The sequence below is a fragment of the Ahaetulla prasina genome, chromosome 2 (genome assembly GCF_028640845.1).
Source record: "Ahaetulla prasina isolate Xishuangbanna chromosome 2, ASM2864084v1, whole genome shotgun sequence".
Taxonomy (NCBI): Eukaryota; Metazoa; Chordata; class Lepidosauria; order Squamata; family Colubridae; genus Ahaetulla; species Ahaetulla prasina.
The window spans coordinates 173287410-173314156 of record NC_080540.1 but is presented as its reverse complement, the minus strand read 5'-3'; the positions used below and the strand labels follow the sequence as shown (position 1 = coordinate 173314156).

General features: G+C 42.0%; 1 protein-coding gene across 12 annotated transcripts; it reads left to right on the top strand.

Annotated features, from left to right (window-relative positions):
- Positions 1–2262: 2262 nt before the first annotated feature.
- Positions 2263–26697, top strand: ARAF (A-Raf proto-oncogene, serine/threonine kinase). Of its 12 annotated transcripts, none has more exons than XM_058169938.1 (18): positions 2306–2320; positions 3963–4139; positions 5130–5283; positions 12373–12604; positions 15061–15167; positions 16641–16743; positions 17236–17390; positions 17501–17587; positions 18278–18425; positions 19278–19305; positions 19986–20128; positions 20429–20631; positions 20747–20923; positions 22823–22869; positions 23154–23272; positions 23432–23563; positions 24075–24209; positions 25963–26697. In XM_058169938.1, the coding sequence occupies exons 4-18, from the start codon at positions 12383–12385 to the stop codon at positions 26053–26055; spliced, it is 1899 nt and encodes a 632-aa protein (XP_058025921.1). In that variant the 5' UTR covers positions 2306–2320; positions 3963–4139; positions 5130–5283; positions 12373–12382; the 3' UTR covers positions 26056–26697. The 12 variants fall into 12 exon arrangements, with proteins under 12 accessions (XP_058025922.1, XP_058025928.1, XP_058025921.1 ...); XM_058169947.1 differs by lacking the exon at positions 2306–2320 and adding an exon at positions 3569–3624 and having other exon boundaries at positions 19989–20128; XM_058169936.1 differs by lacking the exon at positions 2306–2320 and adding an exon at positions 3572–3624.
- Positions 26698–26747: the final 50 nt, after the last annotated feature.

The window sequence follows — 26747 nt, the reverse complement described above, 5'->3', positions numbered from 1 at the left end:
GAAAAGAAGCTACATAAAATTAGGTTTACAACTCTTAGAGCTTTTTTGCTATGTAGTTGCAGTGGGCTTTGGCACTTAGATCATTTGACATGAAAACTCCAAGGTCTTTAACGGATGGGGGTCGTCTGTAAGGTAATGTCCATCTAGTATGTACTTAGTTTTGGGTTCTTTTTCCTATATGTAAGACTGAGCATTTGCTGGTTGAAATTTGGAGCTGCCAATTTTAGACCAAGCGGTTAGATGGTCAAGGTCGTTTTGAATGATAGAAGTGTTGTCTGTGGTGTTAAATAGTTTGACATCGTCAGCAAAGAGAACACAATTACTTGAGATATGGTCACAAAGATCATTAATGTATAGAATAAAGAGTGTTGGTCCAAGGGCGCTGCCTTGAGAACGCCACTCTTGACAGGAACAGGATTTGATAAAGCATTGCCAATTTTGACCACTTGTTGTCTGTTAGACAGAAAAGCAGATATCCATTTGTGGAGGGTCCTGAGATGCCATAGGATGTTAGTTTAAGGAGAAGTTTATCGTGTACTACTGAGTCAAAAGCTTTGCAGAAGTCTATGTAGATTGCATCTATTGATTTGCCTTGATCTAGATTTGAAGTCCATATGTTTTTGCAGTGGAGAAGTTGTAAGTTACATGATAACTTTTCCTGAAACCAAATTGTTTGTTGGAGAGTAGGTTGTTAGTTTCTAAGTGTGAGGTAATGGATTGGTTGATGATAGATTCCATGACTTTGCAGGTGACGCAGCAAAGGAGATCGGTCTGTAGTTTTCGACTAAGCTGGGGTCTCCTTTTTGAAGATGGGGATGACTGTGGCTAGTGACCAAAGTTTGGGAAGAGAACTGGTAGTGAAAGCTTTATCAAAGATAATACTTAGGGGTTCAGCTATATTAATGGAAAGTTTTTAAGAAATATGCACATAGTCCATCAGGTCCAATAAGCGATGGTTTTAAGTTGTGAAGAGCTTTACCAACATTGTCTTCTGTGAAATCTATATGAGTTAAATCATCATAGTCATTGCTGGTTCGTTTGTGGAATGTTGGATATGTGTTATCGGAGTTAACAAAAACTGAGCCAAAGAAAATGTTGAAGAGGTTTGCTTTGACTGTTTCGTCATTGCATTCTTTGTTGTTAGAATCTTTTAGTGGTGGGATGGATCTTGAGTCTTTAAGTTTATTGTTGACAAAATTATAAAAGGCACGATTGGAATTTGTGCGTAGAAGGTTCTCTTCTTGCTTGGTGTGGTAATTTGTGCATTCAGTTTTTATTTGGTTGCATATGTTTCTGTAGCGATTTCTGAAGTTTGTAACATAGCCTTTTTTGTTTCTTTTCCAGAGGGATTTTTTGATTGAAGCTTTTTATTGATATGGGTAGTTTGTTTTTCTTGGACATGGTAGTCGTTCGTGGTACATATAATTTAATGACTCTATTGATTTCAAGTAGGAAGACTCTATAGAGGTCATCAGCGGTTATGCAGGTTGCAAACAGATTTTGCCAGTTCAGAAATGAAAGATCGTTGTTTATAAGGTCGTAATTGGCTTTCTTGAAGTTGTAGTTGGGGGTTCTGTTGTTATGACGATTTAAGTATGGACGTATATTGAGACGAAAATCAATCATGCAGTGGTCACTGTTTGAAAAAGGTTCTTTAATTTGTAGTCCGTAAATTGAGTTTGGATTGTTGCAGAAGATGAGGTCAAGGCAGTTGTTGAGTCTTGTATTGTTAGTTACAAGTTGTTCAAGACCTAGGTTTGTAACAGCGTTGTATAGTGTAGTATGGATTGGGTCAGTTGAACATTCATTAGTTGTCCAGTCTATTAGTTAATAACAGACTGTCTTAGTCTGTTGAGCCACCAGAGGCCCAGTTTATGTATTCAATTTTATTTTATGTATTCATGCTTATATTTATATATATTATCTAATATGTACTCGACAAAATAAATAAATGAAATAAAAATAATGCTGCAGAAATTCATTTTGGAAAGTCTGGTGTCAGCGTGCATACAGTGTAACCTTTAATTTAGAAACACAGAATTTATTATATTGAACGTCGTTTCACTGAAGCTTCTAAGAAACCGGGGGCTGCGCAACCACTTCTGGTTTTCTCCTTAGAACGCCCCGCGTCTTTCGATCTTCTCTCTGACGCCTAGCGCGCCGCCTTCTCGACACCTTCACTTCTCCAGGGTAAGGCACAGAAGGAGTTAAAAACTCTTTCCTTGTGCGGGGAGATTCCTTCCCTTCATTGTGACGTTGATCGTTGGCCACGCCCCTTCGGAGCGTTCATACAAGATGGTGGATTTTTCTCTCTTGACAGGTAGGAAGAGGGGGGGCGGTTGGTCCTTCTTTTACATTTTCTTTCATTCCGCTCGCCTGGTTCAGCTCCACCCCTCGGTGGTAGACAAGTGGGCGGGCGAACGGCTGGAGCGTGCCTCTTCGGTCGTGTACAATGGTTTCCCCCGTGTCATTCTGGACGGAGGTAAGTCGAGTTCCCCTCTTGTGTCCCCCCCACCCCCGAGTTATGGTATCTTCCCGTGTAGTAGGAGCCCTGATACGAACTGGAGGTGCTTCAGTTCACTCCGTCGGTCCCTTTGCGAGCGCTTCTAATGGACCCCCCCCCTCGCTTTTTTGGACGGGGGAATCTGTTGTCAATGCCCCGGAGGCCCTTTTTTCCCCGTTAGTCAAAGGAGCTTCTCGGGCTTGAGCAGGTGAACGGGGGCGGGGGGGGGGAAAGGGACGCTTCCTGGGTTCGGCTGCATTTGGGGGGACGGGTTCGGGCAATCCAGCAAGCCGCGCTGGAAAAGGTGTGGCGGGTCGTGGGCCAGCAGTTAGAGCCAGAGTCCAAACGATCCCGCGGGGAACTAGCCTCTGTGCCTCGGGAATGCTGCCGAACCGGCCTGGATTTGGCCTGCGCCTCTGGTTCCATTTGCAGGTCGGTGGATTTTCTCTCTTGACAGGTAGGAAGAGGGGGCGGTTGGTCCTTCTTTTACATTTTCTTTCATTCCGCTCGCCTGGTTCAGCTCCACCCCTCGGTGGTAGACAAGTGGGCGGGCGAACGGGTGGAGCGTGCCTCTTCGGTCGTGTACAATGGTTTCCCCCGTGTCATTCTGGACCGAGGTAAGTCGAGTTCCCCTCTTGTGTCCCCCCACCCCGAGTTATGGTATCTTCCCGTGTAGTAGGAGCCCTGATACGAACTGAGGTGCTTCAGTTCACTCCGTCGGTCCCTTTGCGAGCGCTTTAATGGACCCCCCTCGCTTTTTTGGACGGGGGAATCTGTTGTCAATGCCCCGGCGCCCCTTTTTTCCCCGTTAGTCAAAGGAGCTTCTCGGGCTTGAGCAGGTGAACGTGTGGGGGGAGGGACGCTTCCTGGGTTCGGCTGCATTTGGGGGGACGGGTTCGGGCAATCCAGCAAGCCGCGCTGGAAAAGGTGTGGCGGGTCGTGGGCCAGCAGTTAGAGCCAGAGTCCAAACGATCCCGCGGGGAACTAGCCTCTGTGCCTCGGGAATGCTGCCGAACCGGCCTGGATTTGGCCTGCGCCTCTGGTTCCATTTGCAGGTCGGTGGATTTTTCTCTTCCGCAAATCTTCCCCGCCCACCTTGTCGTGGATTCCTTTCCCGAAAAGTAAGTCTGAGCCTCAGCTGTGGAACCGAGAGAGCCCGGGCAAGTCTTCTGCAGGGTTCCCTCCGTCCCAGGATGGAGATGCCTTAGATTAAAAAAAAAAAAAAAAGCTGCCCCGGAGGTATCTTCCTCCTCCTGCATCTGCCAGTCAAAAAAGGGCTTGCTTGAAGAATTTCCCCTTAGTGGGGAAAGTAGTTAGAACAGTCCCTTGTATCTGCTAAGAGGTAATGGCAGGATCTTTGATTGAATGTGGCCTCAAGATAATTTGATGAGAAGAAGTCCTAACAATGCTTCTGTCTGTGCATGGGGTCCTGTTCTAGATTATTATTATTAATTTTTAGGTATAGGTAAAGGTTCTCCTCGCGCATGTGTGCTAGTCGTTCCTGACTCTAGGGGACAGTGTTCATCTCCGTTTCAAAGCCGAAGAGCCAGCGCTGTCTGAAGACGTCTCCGTGGTCATGTGGTCGGCATGGCTATAAGCCAAAGGCGCACGGAACGCTGTTACCTTCCCACCAAAGGTGGTCCCCATTTTTCTACTTGCATTTTTTAAGTGCTTTCAAACTGCTAGGTTGGCAGAAGCTGGGACAAATAGCGGGAGGTCGCCCCGTTATGCGGCACTAGGGATTCGAACTGCTGAACTGCCAACCTTGTGATCGACAAGCTCAGCGTCTTAGCCGCTGAGTCACCACGTCCCTGACTTTAATTTTAATTTAATTTAATTTTTACTACAATTTAAATGGTATTCTAATCCAAACAAAGGTTCTAAGTACCTTAAATGTCAATGCAAACATTTGGATAGAAATAACGGCCAACAAATAGCAAAACAGAACAGCAACACCTAAGGAGCAGTCAGTTAACTTCCAGCCCCATAGCAGGAGAAACTTTCTCATCCCAAATCTATTTCTTGAATCCTGTTGAATAACCAGTTTTTTAATGGCTATCCAAAACACAATAGTTTTGCTAGGCCAGTTTTCTTGCAGTGAGGACATGTGCTTGAGGGCATTTCAGTATGCATGAATAGTTTGTTGGAATTGGGCTTTCATGGGAGAGAACACTGTTGTGTTGCATCTTAGCAGCACGGGAAATCGGTCCCCCTGAGTCAGCTGCTTGCTTTGCTTGGGCGACTAGAACTTTTAAGGAATTTATTTTTCAAGTTAAAAATGATGAGAAAGAAATCCCTAATTTGCGAAATAAAATGTAATAGGTCCAAGATTCTGCAAGGTAAAAATACAAATGGCATCCATGGAAGCCAAATGGAAATGGCTTCTTCTCACTGGACTGTGTTTAGAGTGAGTGACATCAAAGGATTTGGTTGCTTGAGACTCCTTGCTTTCCCTCAAACCAGTGGACGTTTACTTGATGTTTGGGCGGGAAAAAGAAGATGTGCTAATAGAATACTGTTGCTCCATACAGATATCTACTGTGTCTGAGAAGGATTGAGAAGATAAAATAAAAACCAGTGGTTAATCAGCAAAGGAGTTTAACTTAGGCTGCTATTCTGTTTGCAGTACCTGCACTTCAACACTGAAGAGATCTTTGTGAACGAACTTACCTTCGCTCCAGCTCTCGCTTCCTTTACGTAAGGAAAAAAATATCGGTACAAAGATCTGCCTCCACTCCAGACGCAGCTGTGTCTAAGCAGAGACTTGGCTTGATTGACAGGTGCAGTGCAACTTTGCTCCTCTCTGCTGTCAGATATGAAATATTGGGGTATATATCTGAAATCCGCAGGGCTGTTTCTCCTCTCTGCACGCAAGACAATGCAAAGGAGGTCTGCTGAATCTCCCACCCCTCTTGCTTTTAAATTGGAGTGAAAAATCTGTAATTTTTCAGATGGGTTTCCAATATCTCTTAACTGTGGGGATACTCGCGAGGAATGTGAGAGTTGATAACTGCAAGTTATCAGGTTGCAGAATTGTTTCCTTTTTTGATGGATATGCTGAAGATCTTTGCTTTATTTTGCATTGAGGATAGATTTTGTATCCTAATCTTGATTGTAAACTATTCTTAATTGGTTTTAATAGAAAAAAAGGATTGTGATTATTAATTGCAAATAGATTGAAGAAGAGCTACTAAAGGGACATTTATCCTAATAACAATTTCTTTTCAATTTGGGTGAGTCTTGTAATTACCCTTTCCATTCACACTCCTGTCTTGGTTTTCTACTTTGAGGTAGTAGTTTGCTGCTTATAATACCTATGATTAACATGGACTTGAGTGACTAAACTGCTCATTTGTTTCTTCTTATGGATATTCCTCCCACGTCATTAGAGAACAATTTAACAGCAGAAAATGTTCATCTAGTGAAAGCAGCTACTGAGGGTTAGGCTTTATCCCAGGAGCAAGTCCCTAGAGCTGATATAAATTAATTGCTGACAGAAAACTCTTGCATAAAGAATAGCAAGGACATTGCATTTACCCCTGAGGGTCTAATTTTGTGATCTGAGATAGAATTAAGCCTAATTTATTTCTGTATGCTGCTCCCTATGGACTAGCTTGACTGAGAGCAAGTGAGCTATAAATACAGTAAAAGTATATAAAGAGCAATATATGTATGCACACGCATCATAAATTTCATACACAGAAATATAGAGTGTCTACTGCAGTTGAAATTTGAAGTTCTCAGTGCTGAAGAGCAATTGCTACTTGGAATTTGAGTAATAGTTGTAGCAGGGTATATATTTTACCAAAGCTGCTTACAGTCTATGTTGCTGTCTCCTTGTTCTCTCTCTCTCTCTCTCTCTCTCTCTCTCCACACACACACACACACACACACACACACACACACACACATATATATATTTGTTTTCTGAGGTTTTCGCGGGTGTTTGCATGTAGGTCCTTGGCTATTCGGGTTCTCTCCCGCCAAGACACTTCCAATTTTACGCGGGAGAGAACCCGAATAGCCAAGGACATACATATACATACATACATACATACATACATACATACATACATACATACATACATACACACATATATATATATATATATATATATGTTTTTCAAGCTTTCTGTTCCATACATCTGTGTGACCACCCACAACATTTTCTCCCAAATGAAGACAATATCACTTAATTAAACACTTCCAGTTTGTCACATGATTGTTAATGTGCTGGGGGTGACCTCAGAGCCATTATTCTTCCATTTAATCAGGCAAATCACAAATGGATCTTGACAAATAGGCTTCCTAATGTGCTGTATGGCATCCTCCCATAACTCCAGTTCCTTTCAGCCTTAGCTGGCATGGTTAGAGATGATAAGAGATGTAATCCAAGGTCTGGAGCAGGGGAGTCAAACTTAATGTTGTCACGGCGGTGTCACGTGACATATCAGGACTTCTCCCTCCCCTTCATTGAAATGGGTGTGGGTGTGGCCAGCTCATGACACATCCGGCCCACAGGCTGGGAGTTTGATAGCCTTGGGCTGGAGGGTAAAAGAAAGGGACTTATGAATTAAAGGATCAGTTGTCTTGCAAAAGTACATCAATGTTTAGTAGACTGGTTCGTATAATATGCAATCTCTTTATGCAAGAGGATTTGACTTCTCTGTTGTCTGTCATTTTCAAATGTGCAATCTTTCAATACTTATAGACTAGTCCTAGTTTTTTTGTGAAGCTTCTTCCCATTCTTCCTTGGGGATGAGACATTACCAATAGCACAGAGGAATTGATTGACCTAGACTATCTCTGGTTCTACCACAGCTGCGGAAGTTCTGTCTATACAGGTAGTCTTTGACTTATGACTGTAATGGAACCTTCCCATTGCGGTCATGACAGTCATGAAGCGGGTCACCCATCCAATTTTATGACCTTCTTTGTAGCCATTGTTAAGTGAACACTGCAGCTTTAAAGTGACACCCACAGTCATAAAACAAACCCATTGTTCGCTATGGGTTGTTTTTGTTGAAAACTGGGCGTAAATAACAGTTGTTGGCAAAAACATATATATATATGTTTTTCAAGCTTTCTGTTCCATACATCTGTGTGACCACCCACAACATTTTCTCCCAAATGAAGACAATATCACTTAATTAAACACTTCCAGTTTGTCACATGATTGTTAATGTGCTGGGGGTGACCTCAGAGCCATTATTCTTCCATTTAATCAGGCAAATCACAAATGGATCTTGACAAATAGGCTTCCTAATGTGCTGTATGGCATCCTCCACAAACATAACATCAAGACAGCATTCTGCACAAACCAAAAATATCCACCATCCTAAGAAACCCCAAAGACAAAATTGAGTTAGAAAATCAAGGAGTATATGAAATCCCATGCACCGCCTGCCCCACCACATACATTGGACAAACCAACAGAAGAATAAGTGCACGCATTGAAGAACCCCCCACTAAAACCCAAGACAGAGAACAAGAAAATGGCCCAGCCCCCCTCCCATATATAAAAGGCACCACAGACAGAATCAGCAAGATCCTCCACAAACATAACATCAAGACAGCATTCTGCACAAACCAAAAAATATCCACCATCCTAAGAAACCCCAAAGACAAAATTGAGTTAGAAAATCAAGGAGTATATGAAATCCCATGCACCGCCTGCCCCACCACATACATTGGACAAACCAACAGAAGAATAAGTGCACGCATTGAAGAACACAAGAACTCATTCAAAAGAGGAACCAACTTCTTCCCTGGTCCAACACTTTAAAGTCACAGGACACGATATTGACTTTAAAAGACCAGAACTATCGCCAAAACTGAACACTTTAACAACAGAATAATCAGAGAAGCCATCGAGATAGAAAACGCCCACACAGCATGAACAAGCGAGATGATACCTCCGCCTACCAGCCATTTGGAAACCTGCCCTTATTGACAAACGTGTCCCTAACACGAGGAATGACACCAGACCCACACTCACGAGGTCCACACAGGATGTCACCACCACATCCACCCAGAAAGCACACCCAAACCCACACTGATCAGGAAGCACGACCAAGGACCAGAAGCCAGACCGCAGCTGCAACATTAGCCATTTCAAACCCCTCCAATCCATACATGCAGCAGACTGACACCCACTATGAAGATGTAGCACGACCACGAACACGAAGCCAAACAGCAGCAGTGCAGCTCACCAGCTCAAATCCCCTGCAACACAGATTAAATTGAGCACAACCAAACCCCCACCCAAACAGGACACACCCCCAGCCAATCAGAGCACAAAAAAACCCACATCCAATCAGAGCACAGCCAAGCTCCCACCCAATCAGTTCAAACCCCCACTAGCAGTTAAAAAGGAAGAAACAGCTGCAATCACACATTGCTCCCAGAAGCACGAAGCTGAAGCCTGAAGATGACGAATGAGACTTCGTCGAAACGTCGCCAAGACACTTCCAATTTTACGCGGGAGAAAACCCGAATAACCAAAGACATATATATATATATATATATATATATATATATGTTTTTCAAGCTTTCTGTTCCATACATCTGTGTGACCACCCACAACATTTTCTCCCAAATGAAGACAATATCACTTAATTAAACACTTCCAGTTTGTCACATGATTGTTAATGTGCTGGGGGTGACCTCAGAGCCATTATTCTTCCATTTAATCAGGCAAATCACAAATGGATCTTGACAAATAGGCTTCCTAATGTGCTGTATGGCATCCTCCCATAACTCCAATTCCTTTCAGCCTTAGCTGGCATGGTTAGAGATGATAAGAGATGTAATCCAAGGTCTGGAGCAGGGGAGTCAAACTTAATGTTGTCACGGCGGTGTCACGTGACATATCAGGACTTCTCCCTCCCCTTCATTGAAATGGGTGTGGGTGTGGCCAGCTCGTGACACATCCGGCCCACAGGCTGGGAGTTTTGATAGCCTTGGGCTGGAGGGTAAAAGAAAGGGACTTATGAATTAAAGGATCAGTTGTCTTGCAAAAGTACATCAATGTTTAGTAGACTGGTTCGTATAATATGTAATCTCTTTATGCAAGGGGATTTGACTTCTCTGTTGTCTGTCATTTTCAAATGTGCAATCTTTCAATACTTATAGACTAGTCCTAGTTTTTTTGTGAAGCTTCTTCCCATTCTTCCTTGGGGATGAGAAATTACCAATAGCACAGAGGAACTGATTGACCTAGACTATCTCTGGTTCTACCACAGCTGCGGAAGTTCTGTCTATACAGGTAGTCTTTGACTTATGACTGTAATGGAACCTTCCCATTGCGGTCATGACAGTCATGAAGCGGGTCACCCATCCAATTTTATGACCTTCTTTGTAGCCATTGTTAAGTGAACACTGCAGCTTTAAAGTGACACCCACAGTCATAAAACAAACCCATTGTTCGCTATGGGTTGTTTTTGTTGAAAACTGGGCGTAAATAACAGTTGTTGGCAAAAACATAAAACATGGTCATAATCACTGTAGAATGCTGTAAACTGCTGTAAATGTGGGCCAGTTGCTGAGCACCCGACATGCAGTCAACATGATCATGGTGGAGGCTTCGAACTTTAGAACTGGGTCTTAAGTACCTTTAGAGGAGATCCTTCATAATTTTGAATGGTCACTAAGTGACCAGTCATAAGGGGACTATTTTTATTGCTGTTGGTCAAGACTTCAAGTACATTCTATAACCTCTTGGTCCCTTGCATGATATCTGGGGGCAAATATTTCCGCTGAAATACTGTATTCCTTGGCTAGCATCAATATTTCTTCCCTACCTAATTTATAAGGATGATTCTAACATACTTTCAACTTTCCAAATGACCTTACAGACATTTATGGACTTGGGGGCTATAAAGGAAGGGGATGACAGAGAAAGGGGGAGGTGAAAGAGTAAAATAGTAGCTACTTGGTAGAAAGGACTTATGAATTAAAGGATCAGTTGTCTTGCAAAAGTACATCAATGTTTAGTAGACTGGTTCGTATAATATGTAATCTCTTTATGCAAGAGGATTTGACTTCTCTGTTGTCTGTCATTTTCAAATGTGCAATCTTTCAATACTTATAGACTAGTCCTAGTTTTTTTGTGAAGCTTCTTCCCATTCTTCCTTGGGGATGAGACATTACCAATAGCACAGAGGAATTGATTGACCTAGACTATCTCTGGTTCTACCACAGCTGCGGAAGTTCTGTCTATACAGGTAGTCTTTGACTTATGACTGTAATGGAACCTTCCCATTGCGGTCATGACAGTCATGAAGCGGGTCACCCATCCAATTTTATGACCTTCTTTGTAGCCATTGTTAAGTGAACACTGCAGCTTTAAAGTGACACCCACAGTCATAAAACAAACCCATTGTTCGCTATGGGTTGTTTTTGTTGAAAACTGGGCGTAAATAACAGTTGTTGGCAAAAACATAAAACATGGTCATAATGACTGTAGAATGCTGTAAACTGCTGTAAATGTGGGCCAGTTGCTGAGCACCCGACATGCAGTCAACATGATCATGGTGGAGGCTTCGAACTTTAGAACTGGGTCTTAAGTACCTTTAGAGGAGATCCTTCATAATTTTGAATGGTCACTAAGTGACCAGTCATAAGGGGACTATTTTTATTGCTGTTGGTCAAGACTTCAAGTACATTCTATAACCTCTTGGTCCCTTGCATGATATCTGGGGGCAAATATTTCCGCTGAAATACTGTATTCCTTGGCTAGCATCAATATTTCTTCCCTACCTAATTTATAAGGATGATTCTAACATACTTTCAACTTTCCAAATGACCTTACAGACATTTATGGACTTGGGGACTATAAAGGAAGGGGATGACAGAGAAAGGGGGAGGTGAAAGAGTAAAATAGTAGCTACTTGGTAGAAAGGACAAAAGTCATAATTCTATTTTTTTTTCTTTCATTCCTTTGATTCTTTATTTTTAATAGTTTTTAAACATTCTAATAAATTTAAAATAAATTCCAAATGTCCTCACAGGCCCAAAACAATTGGAGATCCTTGCACTATATCTTAACACTAATAAACCGTAAGTGTCTGTACAAGCAGACCAGAAGAGATACCACTGAGTGATACATCTACATTCATAATTTTGGGGTAGCAGTCCCTAATTTTTTAAGCGTATCCTCATAATAGTAATTTAAAACTCTTTATGATGTGATGAATATTAATTGAATATGTCAATTAGGGAGCATAAGGGCATCAACTGCTGCATTACATTGACTCAGATTATTGATTCATCCAGCTCAATATCTACACTGATTTATAAGGCTCTTTGGGTTTTCAGAAAAAGTTGGTCTCTAACTTTATCTGGAAAGAACAAGCAATATGTCTTAGTCTATTCGGAATTATTAATATCTGGCTACACAATGATGATTCCCATTGAAGCACCCACTATCCAGAAAAAGTTTGAAATGCTTCCTGATTTGTCTCTTAGCTGACCAGAAGTAACAAGGCAGAAATCTCCCTGGTGAAGAGGTTGAGTTAGAGCATGAGATATGGACTGCCTCCTCTCTTTCTCTGTCATTGGGATCTCCCCACAGGAATGGGAAGAATGTGTAATAATACTTCAGTCAAATTTCCTGTTGGAAAGTACAAATCCTGTTTACTTGTGGTTTTGCTCCAGATGCAGTTCAGTTATCCCATGTGTAGTGTGGATGAAACTGGGATTGAGATTAAACAAGTTCTATTTGATTTGCCTCTTTCAATCAAGAAGGCACAAACAAATCATTGCCAGCCAGAGATTGGACATGTTCTGTAGTATTGTAGGTCATGCACACAGATGAAAGCGCATCTCCAATATTCATTTGGGTCTGTTGTCTTTTTTTTCTTCCTCAGAATCACCCGCATGAGGCGCAACCTACACTCCTCCGACTCTCTCTCCAATGGCTTCTCCTCACCTTCTCCAGATCGAGACCCTTCAAATGGGGGTAGCAGTGAGGACATCCTACCTTTCCCGGGTAGCCTGACAACAGTGATTGCTTCTTGCAGGAGAAGGTTAGGAAGGAGGGCCATGGCTGAGAACCGGAGCACTATTAAGGTGGATCTTCCCAACCAACAGCGAACAGTGGTGAGTTGGCTATTTAGACAGCTCTGAAGAGCAAAGGATCTGGTGCTTCCAGTTGATTAAAATGTTTGGTATCCTGTAAGAGAGGGATACACTTCCTCTCACTTTCCAGGTGCTTTGGACTACAACTTCCATCATCTCTGGGCTGGCTGGCTAGGAATGATGGAGTACAACAATTGGAGTCTCAGGTTCTTGATGTCTGCATGAAAATGATGAGTTGTTTCCCTCCCCCCCCATCAAAAGTGGACTGTGCCCAGTAAAATCCCCACTCTTTTATGTTTGTTTACCTTTTTGAAGGAAAGGAAAAAAATATGGAGGTAGAGAATGAGAGAATAGCAGACAGAAAGGGAGAGAAGGAAAATCTCAAAGAGGAAGCGTGAAAGACAAAGGAGGACATATGTGGTAATAAATATATGTAGATCCTATTGTTTGCAAGTTAGAGTTGAAAGTAAATCTTGCTGGTTTCTTTTATAATGAATCAGTTGCTTTGTTCTGTTTTTTAAAAATTATCAGCTTTTGTTTAATTTTATGATAATTCTAAAACAGTGGCAATTTATTTTTAGTTTAAAATTCAGAAAAATAAGCTCTTAAGTAATTCTAATAAATGCTGATCCAACAGAACAATGACTACATTTTTATCTGTATTGAAAGAGAACTGAGGCTGAGTCCAACAATCCAGTGAAAACAGGGAGTTCTCAATCCCATCACAATTAAACCTGGACCAAAATTAGTATCTTAAAGAGAATAAAATTCGCTAACACTTCAAGCTGTGGAGTTTGCCTTTGAAATTTCATTTTACATTTTTGATCAAGCATGGGTTCTGGTTAGTCATCTGAACCTGAGCAGAAGCTCCTCTGGCCACAACCTGCACCTGCTGATCAGGCAGAATCCATCAGTGTTGGAGGACACCCATGTCATAGACATCCTTCAAGGAAAATGCAACAAAGCTCAACATAAGAGCCATGATCAAGCCAGAGTAGCTGCAAACAAACAGTGCCTCCATCCTGTTCGGATTCAATTTCTGCTTGTTTAGGCTCATCCATACCGTTTCCAAACATCAGCTAAGGATCTCCATTACATCCGTGATTTAATCTAGGCTTGAGATTTATAACTGTGATTTTTTTTTCTTTTTTTGCTTGCACAGAAAAAAACTTGGTAAGAGCACCATCCAGCTTTGTGACACCCCCATCCCCATCCAAGCTGACCAATTTCCTCCTCATTCAACTTTAATCATCCAAATCCATAGTGGCTAAGGTGTCCAGCTAGAAACTGGGAGGCCATAAGTTCTAGCCCCCTCCCCTGCCTTAGGCAGGAAAACTGGCTGGTTGACTTTGGTCCAATCACTGGATCTTAGCCCAACCTCCTAAAATGATGGGTGACTTCTGATAGAGATGTTAAATAACCTAGGGCAGATAGATGGGCCTTATGTAGCAACTCCTCCCTCTTAATTACTATGTGGAACTCACTGCTCAGGATTGTGTCGAACCACTATAAAACTGTGTCTTCCACTTCCAAACCATGCCAAGAAGGCAGTCCAAGAATACACCATGATTAGTGGCAGTGAATACTGCCAAGAGGTCCAATAAGATATTTTTGCTTATATATATATATTTCTTTTATGATGTGTTTTTTTTTATGTCGATGTTTGTGTATACTGTTGTGACAAAATGAAATAAAATAAAATAAAAAAGATCGGGAAGGCCACAATTTATAAGAGTCTTTGCTCTGGTTATCTATCATAGCAATCAATGTACAGTAGTTTCCATCTTATTCAGCTCTAAATCCTAACAGAAAGGTAATCCACTTCCTATAGGATCCTTTGCAACTGTTGCCCTAATCAATGTATTAGTCATTATGTGCAGCTTCAGTGAACCACAATGGATTTCATTTTAGCAGAATTGTTTAGGATTGTGGTTTCTACTCCTTTTCAGATGACCAGTAGGCTGAGATTTATATTGTAGGGAACAGGAAACAGGAGGTAGAATTTAAAACCAGATAGAACCTCAGTGGGAAATAGGAATCAAAGGATCAATTTGGCATTGCCAAGTCTCGCTGTTTCAACAGAGTAAGGAAGATACTTATGGATGATTCACACCCTGAAAAGTCTCTCTTCACTTTTACTATCGGGCAGAAGACACCGAAGTATAGCCAGCCAGACACACAGGTTTAAAAACAGCTTCTACCCAAGGGCTGTCAGACTCCTAAACACAATCACAGTCATTCCACGTACATATGGAAAAGTATGACTAGTTTTTTCCCCCCAATTACTTGTATAAGGATTATCCTCTATACTATTCATGTTGTCTTGTATTTTTGTTATGGATTGCACCAGTAGAGGCTAAACCAATTTCATTGTATACATGATGTACAATGACAGTAAAAAACTATTATTATTATTATTTTTAAAAAAACATGACCCTACATGCTACCTTGATGACATGACTACTCTGCTCTTCTAGGTCACTGTCCGGCCAGGTATGACTGTATATGACTCCCTAGACAAGGCCCTGAAAGTGCGTGGACTTAACCAGGACTGCTGTGTTGTTTACAGAAAAAGGGGTGATGGGTAAGTAACCCCAATGAAGAGATTGATATGAGAAGAAATTGGAGGAAACATGAGCAGAGCTAGTTGTTTATAGACCAAAAACTGTTTCCTGCCACTCTTAAAAATGGGCAGATCATCTTCAGTTTATTTCATTCTCTGTGGTTTTTGCGAGTATTCCTCATAAGTAGCATAAATAAATATCTAGAAACAAATTCCAAACGAACTCCAAATAAACTTTACACTCCAAAATTTACATGCTTTCACAAGGAATCAGTCACTGGACCAAATGTCTGCCTACTGGTAGCAACTTGCTCTCCAGCTTTCCTTAATTAGGCCACGAGGCTCTGGTGTTTAGTTGTAAAGAGAAAGGAAGAGAACAGTCCAGTCACTGAAGTATGAAGGTTGGTCAATTCTAAGGCTCAGATTAATAAATCTGGAATTTGGACCCAATTTTTAGAGTAAAGAAGGGTTGCTTTCCAATTAGCCTATTTGCCCTGTCCCTATTCTACACTTTTTCTTCACAGCCCACTTTCTTTCATTTAGGAGAACTTCCCCTTCAGCCAAAGGCACACTTGCTCTCCAGACATACGTGAGATTTTAATTTCATCTAATTAGACAATTCCACCTTCTCTCACATCATTCGTGTGCCGACATTTAGCATGTTTTGTTTCCTGAGCTGTTGTAATTACTTGTCAACATTAACATTCCATAGTGAGGTCAGAACTTCTTCCTCATTTTCCATAATATGGAAAAAAAGCAGATACAGTAGAGAATAATTAGTGGGCACAAATGTAGACAAAGGGCTATAGTGTTGTTGAAAAAAGATCCTTGCTTCCTCACTGCCTGTTGAAAGTTGTTTATCCATTAACATTTTTGCTGTGGTAAGGCAGTGGTGAAATCTGAACTGGTTTGCAACCGGTTTGATGGCCACGTATGCGTGCTGCGCGCCAAACACGCACTGCATGCACATGTGCAGTACATACCAAAAGGAGGCTTGGGTAAGTAGAACAGCAAGGGGGATGGTCAGCTGGGCCGCACAATTTAGCTTCGCTAGAAAGCAGGATTTCCTGCTTTCTAGCAAAGCTAAACTCCACGGCACAGCTGATCTTCGGAAATACTGGTTCGGAGAAACCGGTAGCTTTTTTTTAACTACCGATTCGCCCGAACCGGTAGTTTTTATCACTACCGGTTAGCCCAAACTGGAGCGAACCTGTAGCATTTCACCCCTGTGATAAGGTAATATTTCAGGCGAAGGAGAGGATTTCATATTTTGATTCCCCAAATCTGCACCCTGAATACTAGGGACCTACCTAGAACTCGCCTACATGTGAACACATTTTAAATTGGTCTCTCTAAAATGGGTAATTTTGCCCCTGAGGAGCAAGTATTAACTCTGATTTCAGAGTTGAATTGGAAGGAATGTTAGATTGGTAGTCTTGAGGTCACCAAGTTAGATGGTGCTTAGTATCTTGTTTTTTATTTTTTTCTATGCAGGCGAAAAACCATCACAGATTGGGAGACAGACTTGGTCAATCTGGAAGGGGCTGAGCTTTCTGTAGAAGTTCTGGAGAATGTTCCTCTTACTATGCACAATTTTGTGAGTCTTGCAAAACTCTGCAAAATCATATTACTGTACTTGCGTGTTATAGTTCTTTTCCAGAATAATGTGTAGAATGAATGAGGGATCTGCAGCCCTGCAGCTATTCTTGGACCAAAGTCTCCCTCACTGATGATTGTGTATCTTATTGGCTGGCCAGGAGTGATGAACATGGGAGGCCAGCAACATGGCTGGAGGTTTCCCATCTTACAAAAATGCTTTAACTTCCTCTGTCCCCGAAATCAGCTACAGCAACTCAAAAGTCCCGTGCTGTTCCACTGTTCAGCAAAATCATTGGATTCTATTACCAGAGCCAAGAGCATGAACGGCTTTGATAGTCTGAACTGATTTGTTTCTAAATGGATATGACTTTGGATAATTTTTCCAAATCTCATCACATAACCTCACTGTCTACTGCTGACCATCAGGCAGATAACCAAACCTTCCTCCTCCATTTCGCCTCTCATATTCCTAATCCATTTCTTTGTACAGGTTCGCAAGACATATTTCAATTTGGCCTTTTGCGATTTCTGCCTTAAGTTCATATTCCATGGCTTTCGATGTCAAACATGTGGCTACAAGTTCCACGAACACTGCAGTAGCAAAGTGCCTACAGTATGCGTGGACCTGGCTACAACCCACAAACCGTGAGTATCCCTCCCTTTGGGGCCCTCCCTTTCACCTGCTGTGAAGATCAGCTCATTAAAAAAATTGGTCTCATTGGTTTGGTATTGAAGACAATTTTTCTCCCTTGTAGTGTTTACAGCCATGAATTGTGTCAAGACAATATCCCCACAACCTTTATCCAGCCTAGCTACAAACCCATGACCCCTCAAGCAGTCAGGTAAGACACGTGTTCATTAGCTGCATTGGGAGAGGTAAACTGGAACTCTCCACCAGGGAGTAGTATGAATCCAGAGAGAACAATGCTGAGTTTGCACTCCACTAGTAATGTCAACATGTGTTAGGACAGCAGCACAGCCATTAGCAATCTTTTGGAGTCATTCTACCAACGCATCTGGAAAGCATCCAGGTAAAAATGCAAATGCTTCCAGGGGACTGTAGATAATTGCAAAGGGGAGGCACATGTTAATACATAACCAAATTTGTTCTGTTGCATTAAGTGTTCATACAATGTGCTAAGATATAATGTGGTTTATTTGATGATAGCATATTGTGTGAACCCATATATTATTTATTTGAAACTCTGCTTATTAGTTTAGCATGATAGGTGAACCTGGATATAAAATACATCTTCACCAGCTCATCTGTGTAAAGAGGAAAAAATACAGATCATCTGGGCAAATTGTGACTCTGTCAAAACATATGCTTGAGAAGTTCAAGAAAAGATTGGTGGTATTTATTTAAAGGGAATAATTCCTTGATTTCATTTATGGAGGACAGAAATATATACTCTGCTGAAAGAAAAACAACACTTGAGGAAAACTCATGACGTATTTAAGAATATGTAATCTTAATATTTAAGAATGTTCATTTGGAAAGTGAAAACTCTTAATCTCCTTTCCCTTTGCAGCTCAAACAAGCAGTCACCCCTCAATCAAGATGCCTTCAATTTTCCCAGCCTTCTCAGCGATGGGCGTCTACAACGACACCGCTCAACTTCTACCCCTAATGTCCATATGATCAGCACCACCAGTCCTGTGGACAGCAGCATCCTTGAGGTGAGACCATCTGAACCCTGCGATATGAGCTCCTCTCTAAAATGTTTCTCTCTTTCTCAGTTATTTTTGCCCGCTAAGTGTCACCTAGACATTAGTAACCATATGGCTTTGCAACAAATGGTCTTAGCTAACATCTAACACTGGTCTTAGCTAATATTTATTGGTCAAAATTAGTCTAGATATGACAACATGCAAGTTTTGTGGCGTAGTTATTTATAGGTTAATCTCTTCAGGATATTTGGTACATTTTAAAATATCTTAAAATGTATCTGGACAGTTAAGAGATCATAGGTCTCAAAAAGATAGTAGGCCTGTAAACTAGGTTTCTTATTCGTATATGTAGTTTGGGGTCCTTTTTACTGATCTAGCAGCCTCTGAAAGGGAGATCTAAAACTTAATTATTGTGTTAATGCACTAGATTTTGCATCTGTCTTTTTTTAAAAATTAAGATACTTGAGTTCAAGTTTTTAAAAAGCATCATGAGTTGTTATCTTTTAGCCTGTAGGTAGATTCTGTGTTGGTGAAATGTTTCACTATATATTTCCTGTATCTAGAAAATTAGATGTGGGAAATCTGGATTCCAAATTCATTGGATGAATCCATAACGTTCTACTTTTTAAGTGAGAAGATCCTTAACCCAGTCCGACTTTCTCTGGGGATAGGATTGAGCAGAGAGGTATTCACAGAGGAGGCTTCTGAAATTGTATTGTATCGTCCCATTTGTATACTGTCATGGTATGAAGTAGGCCTAATGCTTTGAAGAAAAAGTGATATCAAGATGCAAGCAAGCAACCTTACTATGTTGGGAATCCAGTTCTACTGTATTTAGACAGATTCCTTTTCCTTTTCCAGGTCATATCCAGGAACCACAACACAGATGGTGAGTTTTTCAACAAAGTAGTAATTGAATGGGTGTGCCTTGTGAATGTATGAGTGTTCTTTATGGGCTGCTGCTCTGCATCGTAGGGACCAAATGTCAGGGAGCAGGGATAATGATCTCTGAGAATGATTGACAATCAGTGTCATGCAACAGCAGATGCACCAGAGTGGCAGATTCTAAATACTAACATGATCGGATTGTTTTTGATGAGAAAGACTGTTGGAGATCCAGATGATTGATCACCACAAATGATAAGCATGTGGTTCTCTACATGTCTAAGTCGGACACGGTGACTCAGTGGCTAAGTTGCTGGCTTGTTGATCGGCAGTTCAGCGGCAGTTCAGTCGGCAGTTCAGCGGTTCGAATCCCTAGTGCTGCGTAATGGAGTGAGCTCCCGTTACGTGTCCCAGCTTCTACCAACCTAGCAATTCGAAAGCACGTAAAAAATGCAAGTAGAAAAATAGGGACCACCTTTGGTGGGAAGGTAACAATGTTCTGTGCGCCTTTGGAATTTACTCATGCCAGCCACATGACCACAGAGACATGTTCTGACAGCGCTGGCTCTTCGGCTTTGTAATGGAGATGACTACCGCCCCCTAGAATCAGAAATGACTAGCACATATGTGCGAGGGGAACCTTTACTAGGTCTGAGTAAAATCCCTCTTTTCCTCTTGTCACAGCAGTGGGTGGGCCTGAGTTGTTTCCTAGCACCCCACCAGCCCCCTCAGTTGCCGTTTCTCCTGGTCGACGTTCTCCACACTCCAAATCCCCAGGCGAGTCTCCGAGAGAGCGCAAGGTGCCTTCTGAAGACAAGAAGAAGCCTGTGAGTATTGAGGTGGGAAAGGAGGTGATTTGGCATGTGGTTCTTGACTGGATATTTCAAAATGGTAGCCACAAGAAGTGATGGTATCTGTGCATGGTACCAGGGAAGAGTAATGGCTGGGCTGTTTGGGTGGGATCAAGAGGTGCTAGAGGGTTGATAGCAAGGGTCTTGCTATATATAGCAACAGGAGTAATACATGGAATAGTATTTCATTATGGTGATAGCCGACACTATGATTGCAAACAATTTTTCTTTCTCTATGGCTCCTCCTCTTCCTTGGTGCCACCTTGCTTCTCATAGAAAACCTTGGGTTATCGGGACTCAAGCTACTACTGGGAGGTTTCCCCGAATGAGGTCACCTTGCAGAAACGCATTGGGGCTGGATCCTTCGGCACTGTTTTCAAAGGCCGCTGGCATGGGGACGTGGCAGTCAAGATCCTCAAGGTCACCAACCCCACCAGTGAGCAAGTGCAAGCCTTCAAGAATGAGATGCAGGTGCTTAGGTAGGCCAAGTGCATGCATGATTTGGCAGCCATTTTGGGGAAGGCTAATTTAAAGGCCGATCCTGGAGACTTTACCTAGGAAGTCTTTGACCTCTGTTTCATTCCTCCTTTTCAGGAAGACGCGTCATGTCAACATACTGCTCTTTATGGGGTTCATGACTCGACCCAGCTTCGCCATCATCACCCAGTGGTGTGAAGGCAACAGCCTTTATCAGCATTTGCATGTACAAGAAACACCCCTAGAGATGGTGCAACGGATTGATGTGGCCCGACAGACAGCACAGGGCATGGAGTGAGTGTAGAGCCATCAAGTCCTAAGGCAGCACTTTTTGAAGAGCAGTTGCAAAGGAAGAGAGTAGACAATGAACAATGTTCCTAGTTGGGGTCTACTCAGAGCCTCTCAGCTAACTGAGGTGGAAACCTAATAATCCACAGGGTTTTTAGCAATAATAAATGATATATCTATTTAGAGCATATCTTTCAACAAACAACACTTTAAATAATCACAATTCTTGCAGTAGTCCTATAAAAGCATAACCCACCAATAAAAAGACCACCAATTTACAATGGTTAAAAGAGAAGAATTAATTAAATGTGCTATACCAAAATTGCCAGTGCAACAATACCCTAGTTAAGGAATGTAAGAATTCTGGCAGACCAGGTTTAGGATTGGTTTTTTGAAATCATCTGACTTCTAGAACCAACATTAGTTTTGGCCCACACTTTCTGCAACACTTTTTCTCAAGCAGGCATCTTCCAGTTGCTTTGGAGCTGCAATTCCCAGAATACTATCAAGGTTCCAAGTAATACACCCAAAGCAAGTAAACCTCTGAGGCAAGTGGATTCCTCAAAGAATAGCTTTATTGGATATACCATATTGGCACCAACTCTGAAGGTTCTTGCGGTTTTCACCTAATTAAATGTTTTTCACCTTCCCCAAACAATCAGTCACATGGTCCAATCAAGGTGCCATCCGGTCGCCTGGTAACATCACTCCTCCTCTCTCTGGCCAGTTGTTAGAATGTTCTTGGTTCCCAGGGGAAAGTATTTTATTTTGGCTACAAAACCCCAGCTATCTCTATCCCTCAGCTCCAGTGTGGCAACACTGAAGCCTCAAAATGGCTGTGGTTAGGTCAGCTTCAGGGGTTCAGCTACCCCTACCTAGGTTGGGGAAGGCTGGATTACAATATTCCTGGTGTTTCAAGGACAGCATAGAGAATCAGCACCTGGACTGTACGATTATGTTGAACTCCACAATATCCAACCAAATGTAGGCAGAAGTGATAAGACTCCACTGGGTTTGAAATAAGTATCACAGATAGAGAAGAGATTATAAATAGTCCTTAGGTTCCAACAGCAATTAGGACTAAAATTACTAGTACTAAAGAGTGTATTATAAAGTGTGATGTTACATGACCACATCACGTAGTAATGGCAAAGGCAGCAGTCATGTTTTCCTTATGCCAGACGCTCATGTGACTATGACTTCTGACTTCTTGTCAGTATCCCTATTGATTTTGTTTGTGGGAAGCTAGCAGGAAATATCAGAAATTGCGATCATGTGACTGCGGCTTGCTACAGCAACATTGTGAGCCAGGCGCCAAGTATCCAGATGCAGTCACATGACTGCTGGGGCATTGCAATGGTTAGAATGCTGATCAGGACCCATCACCAGGACCCTTTGTCCAGCACTGCCCCAAATTTAAACAGTTTCTGAATGAGAGCTCATAACTTGAGCACCCTATGTATGTTCATGGGGTTGAGCTCTGAGAAATGGATCTAATACAACAGAAATGGCCCTATGGTGAATGGCGAGATGCTTAAATCAGAAAAATTAAGCAAAAAAAAAATATCTCTTACTCCATGTAATGTATGCCCAATATACATGCAGGCAGGCAGACAGAAGAGTGGGAGGCACAGCTATGAATGATTATGTAAAGAAAAGATGGTAAGATAAGAACCATGGTGGCGCAGTGGTTAGACTGCAGTATTGCAGACTACTTCTGCTGACTGCTGGCTGCCAGCAATTTGACTCATCTTCCCATCCTTCTGAGGTCAGTAAAATTAGGACCCAGATTGTTGGGGTCAATGTGCTGACTCTGTAAAGTACTTAGGGGTATAAAGCACTGTAAAGCAGTATGTAAGTCTGAGTGCTATTGCTATAACTATAACTATTGTCTCTTTTCTCCAGTTACCTTCATGCTAAGAACATCATCCACCGGGACCTCAAATCTAATAGTATCCTTCTCTTGCATCTGTTCAGTCTTGGGTGGGAATCCTTTTTTAAGGAAAGCTGAGTTAATTATTTACCTAAGAGGCAGCATGTCCGCGTAGAAAAAAAGAGGATTTGTATTACATTGTTGGAGCTCCTAAACTATAAGTATTCCCAAGATATTGCATGAGATAAAAGTGCGACTTTAGGGAACTGAGGTCAGGAATAGATAACTGATGCTTCTTGTTGGACAAGTGATTAACTACTCAGGCCAAGATACCTGTGAAGTTCCTTCACCTGCTGCTGCCAGATATCTTCCTGCATGAAGGCTTGACAGTGAAGATTGGTGACTTTGGCCTTGCCACAGTGAAGACACGTTGGAGTGGCTCACAGCAAGTGGAACAACCCAGTGGTTCCATCCTCTGGATGGTGTGTATGTTGGGAGCTAAAGCTTTGAAACAGGCCAGGGTTGGGAGAGAGGAGAAGAGATAGGTAACAGAAAATGGACAGTGTTCTTTCTCTAGAAAATAGAATGGTTTGGCTTACCCCATCTGCAAATCTTAATGCCTTCCCACTGGACTCCCTCAGGCATCAGAAGTGATTCGAATGCAGGATCCCAATCCTTACAGCTTCCAGTCAGATGTCTACTCCTATGGAGTCGTCCTCTATGAGCTGCTCTCCGGGACTCTTCCGTACAGTCATATCAACAACCGGGACCAGGTAAGGAAGGAAGGAAGGAAGGAAGGGAATACTGGGTTTAGCCGCATCCTGTGTCCTAACTCTTTTTCCAAATGGTCCTCGCTGGCTATTTAATGGAGCCAACAGAAGGGGCTCAAGTGATTCTCAAAGTAGCCAAGGTCCTTGCTGGGTCTCCTCATATTCTGCCTGTGGTCTGATCTCCCTCTGAAGTGTTCTTCAAGGAGAGGTCCTATCTTATTCAGATAGTCTGTCCCCCTTTTTATTAGAAAACTCATGTTCAAAATTGGGCGTTATCCAGTCTAAAACCAGAAACATACCTGGAAAATTCCTCTGTTCTCTTTCTTTGGGCCATGGTGTGGAATGCTGCCAACTCCTCCATTCAAGTTTTCCTCTCTACTGGTGACGTGATCTGGAGTGGAGCTATGTGGATGGGCGGGGGGGAGAGAGACTTGGAAATAATGTCAGAAACTCTGCTTTGCACAGTTTTCCTACGTTGTTTTTAAATAACACTGCATCTCTCTTGTTCTTCTAGATCATATTCATGGTTGGTCGGGGATATCTGTCCCCTGACCTTAGCAAGGTGCCAAGCAATTGCCCCAAAGCCATGCGCAGGCTAATGAGTGATTGCCTTAAATTCAGTCGTGAAGAAAGACCCCTCTTCCCCCAGGTGAGACATTAAGGGATTGGGATGTAAAATCCATCAATCTGGGTGATGTTTTAGCTGATGGCCAAACATGCATTGCTGAGAAACCAATCGGCAAAATATCATGGCAGAAAGTATCTTCAGCAATCTAGTATGCAGAGGTACAGAGCATGTGCACATGGATTTATCTGCTTCTCTTTTGAAGATGTGAGGTAACTTTTGTCATGAAAGCCAATAGATAAATCTTTGAAAGATAAAGCAACTAATCAGAACAGTTACAGTCATCAATATATTATTATTTGACTTTCAATTGCTGGGAAATGCAAGCTAAAGATGCTATTATTGCTCTTATCTCCTACTTTGGTGGACAAGAAATAATGGCTGGATTAGGATGAGCCTTCAGGCTGTTGCTGTACAGCTTCCCATGCACTCTTGTCCATCAAGTTAATTAAGAGTTCTATGAAGAAATGCTTCACAGATAGTCCTCCACTAACAACAGTTCATTTAGTGACCATTTGAAGTTACAACCACACTGAAAAATGTGACTTATGACCATTTTTGACACGACCATTTCAACATCCCCATGATCACATGATTTAAATTCGAATGTCTGACAACTGACTCACATTTATGACAGTTGCAGTGTCCCACAGTCATTTGATTCCCTTTTGCGACCTTCTGACAAGCAAAGTCAGTGGGGAAGCAGGATTCACTTAACAACTGTGTTTCTAATTTTAACAACTGCAATGATTCACTTAACAAATGGGGCAAGAAAAGTCATAAAGCAGGCCAAAACTCATTTAACAAATTTCTGTCTTAGCAACATACATTTTGGGCTCAACTGTGGCCATAAGTTGAGGACTATGTGTATTGCATGTGTCCTAAAGTTGCTGATTAAATATCATAGTGTTATGAAAGAGAAAGATTCATTTTCCTCTCTTGACCTTCTAATCTCCATATATAACTATATAAACTGCTACTATACCTGACTTCACTTTCATGTTTCCCTCGTAGGACTTTTGATTCTGAGGCAAGCCAATGCGATTGCGTGTCTCTGTGTTCTTTTTAACATATAACTTCTTTCTAAAAATGAATCAAAACTCCAAGATCAGAGAACAGTTAAGAGGCATAAATCACACAGATCTTCGTATCATCATCACCTTTTTTATGATCCCATAATCCCTAGCAGGATGGAGTCTGGGAAACTGAATGGAGCAGAGTGTTTACTGCCTGGATGCCCTTCCTGTCGCCAATGCGGAATTTTATTCAGCAGATAAATTCTCATTGTTCCTAGAGAGAAATACCTGCCTCTACCTAGGATCGAACTCACAGCCTCCTGATTGTAAGGCGAGAGCTCCACCTCTAGGCCACCGCACCACTCAAATTCTCATATAACAGATCTTCATCTGACGTACATCATTCTACTTCATGGAGTTATGGAGAGAGGGAAAAGAAATGGGAACTACAAAGTACAGATTTACACATTTTCTCTCTTCATCTGCGTCAAATAAAGAGAGACAAACTTCCGCTGAGTTTCAGTGGCCTTCAAGTTCTTACATTTTGTGCCTGTTGAACAGCAAGACAAAAGGATGGGATTTTGCTTTTCTGAAAAAAAAGGGTGAAAGGAAACTGATATTCTGTAGATGCTCTGGCAGCTGGAGTACTATTGTTACTGGGTCACTTTTAGAGCTAGGCCAGCTCTACTTACCATAGCATTTTTGAACCCAAATTTTGTGAGATGTTTGCTCTGAGTGAAACTCTCTGTCTTCTCTTTCAGATTCTGGCCTCCATTGAGTCACTTCAGCACTCTTTGCCCAAGATCGAGCGCAGCGCCTCTGAACCTGCATTGCACCGTGTGGTCCACAACTGACCACTTCAGCTCTGTGGCGCTGCAGCTGATGTGAATTCAGAGAGTGAGGCTGCTGAGGGCCACGCAGTCCTTGAGGCCAGTAGCTGCTGTGCTCAGCCCTTCCGTAAAGCTGATGCAGTGGGGGCACCTGGCATTGCATTGTCTTTTCTACACCTATGGACAGAGGAAGCCCCACTTTTTTCTGTGGCCTGGTTTTTATTCAACTCTTAGTCCTACGGCTTCAAGGAATCTCCAAACAGCAGCTGCCATGTTGTAAAGAGCCCACCGTGAGGTGATTTGGGCTCCATCTTCTCCAGGAGCACTTTTTAAACGGGCTCAACCTGTTTCAGGAACTCTTGTTCGTTTGTTTTGAAAGTCAGAAAGAAAAGTGTAAAAAAGAAACATGATGATTAAAAAAAGCAATAACAGTGAAACTACAGTGTGAGGCTTGTAGACATTCCTTATAAGAAGCAAAGTGGAGAATTATCAAGCAATAATATCATAGAATATTAAGGCCTGTCTGGTTCAGGGACTTCTTCTGTGTGTTCAGTCCTGTCAAATGACAGATTTAAGACTCCGTCAACAACAAAATCTTGCTAACTTGTTTCATTTCAAGAGCTTCTGGAGAGTAAAAATTTGCAGTAGGAAGCTGCTGCTAGAATTCTACCATAGTCTGTAGGCTTTTTGTACCTTCAAAATAATTAGTGTTTCTG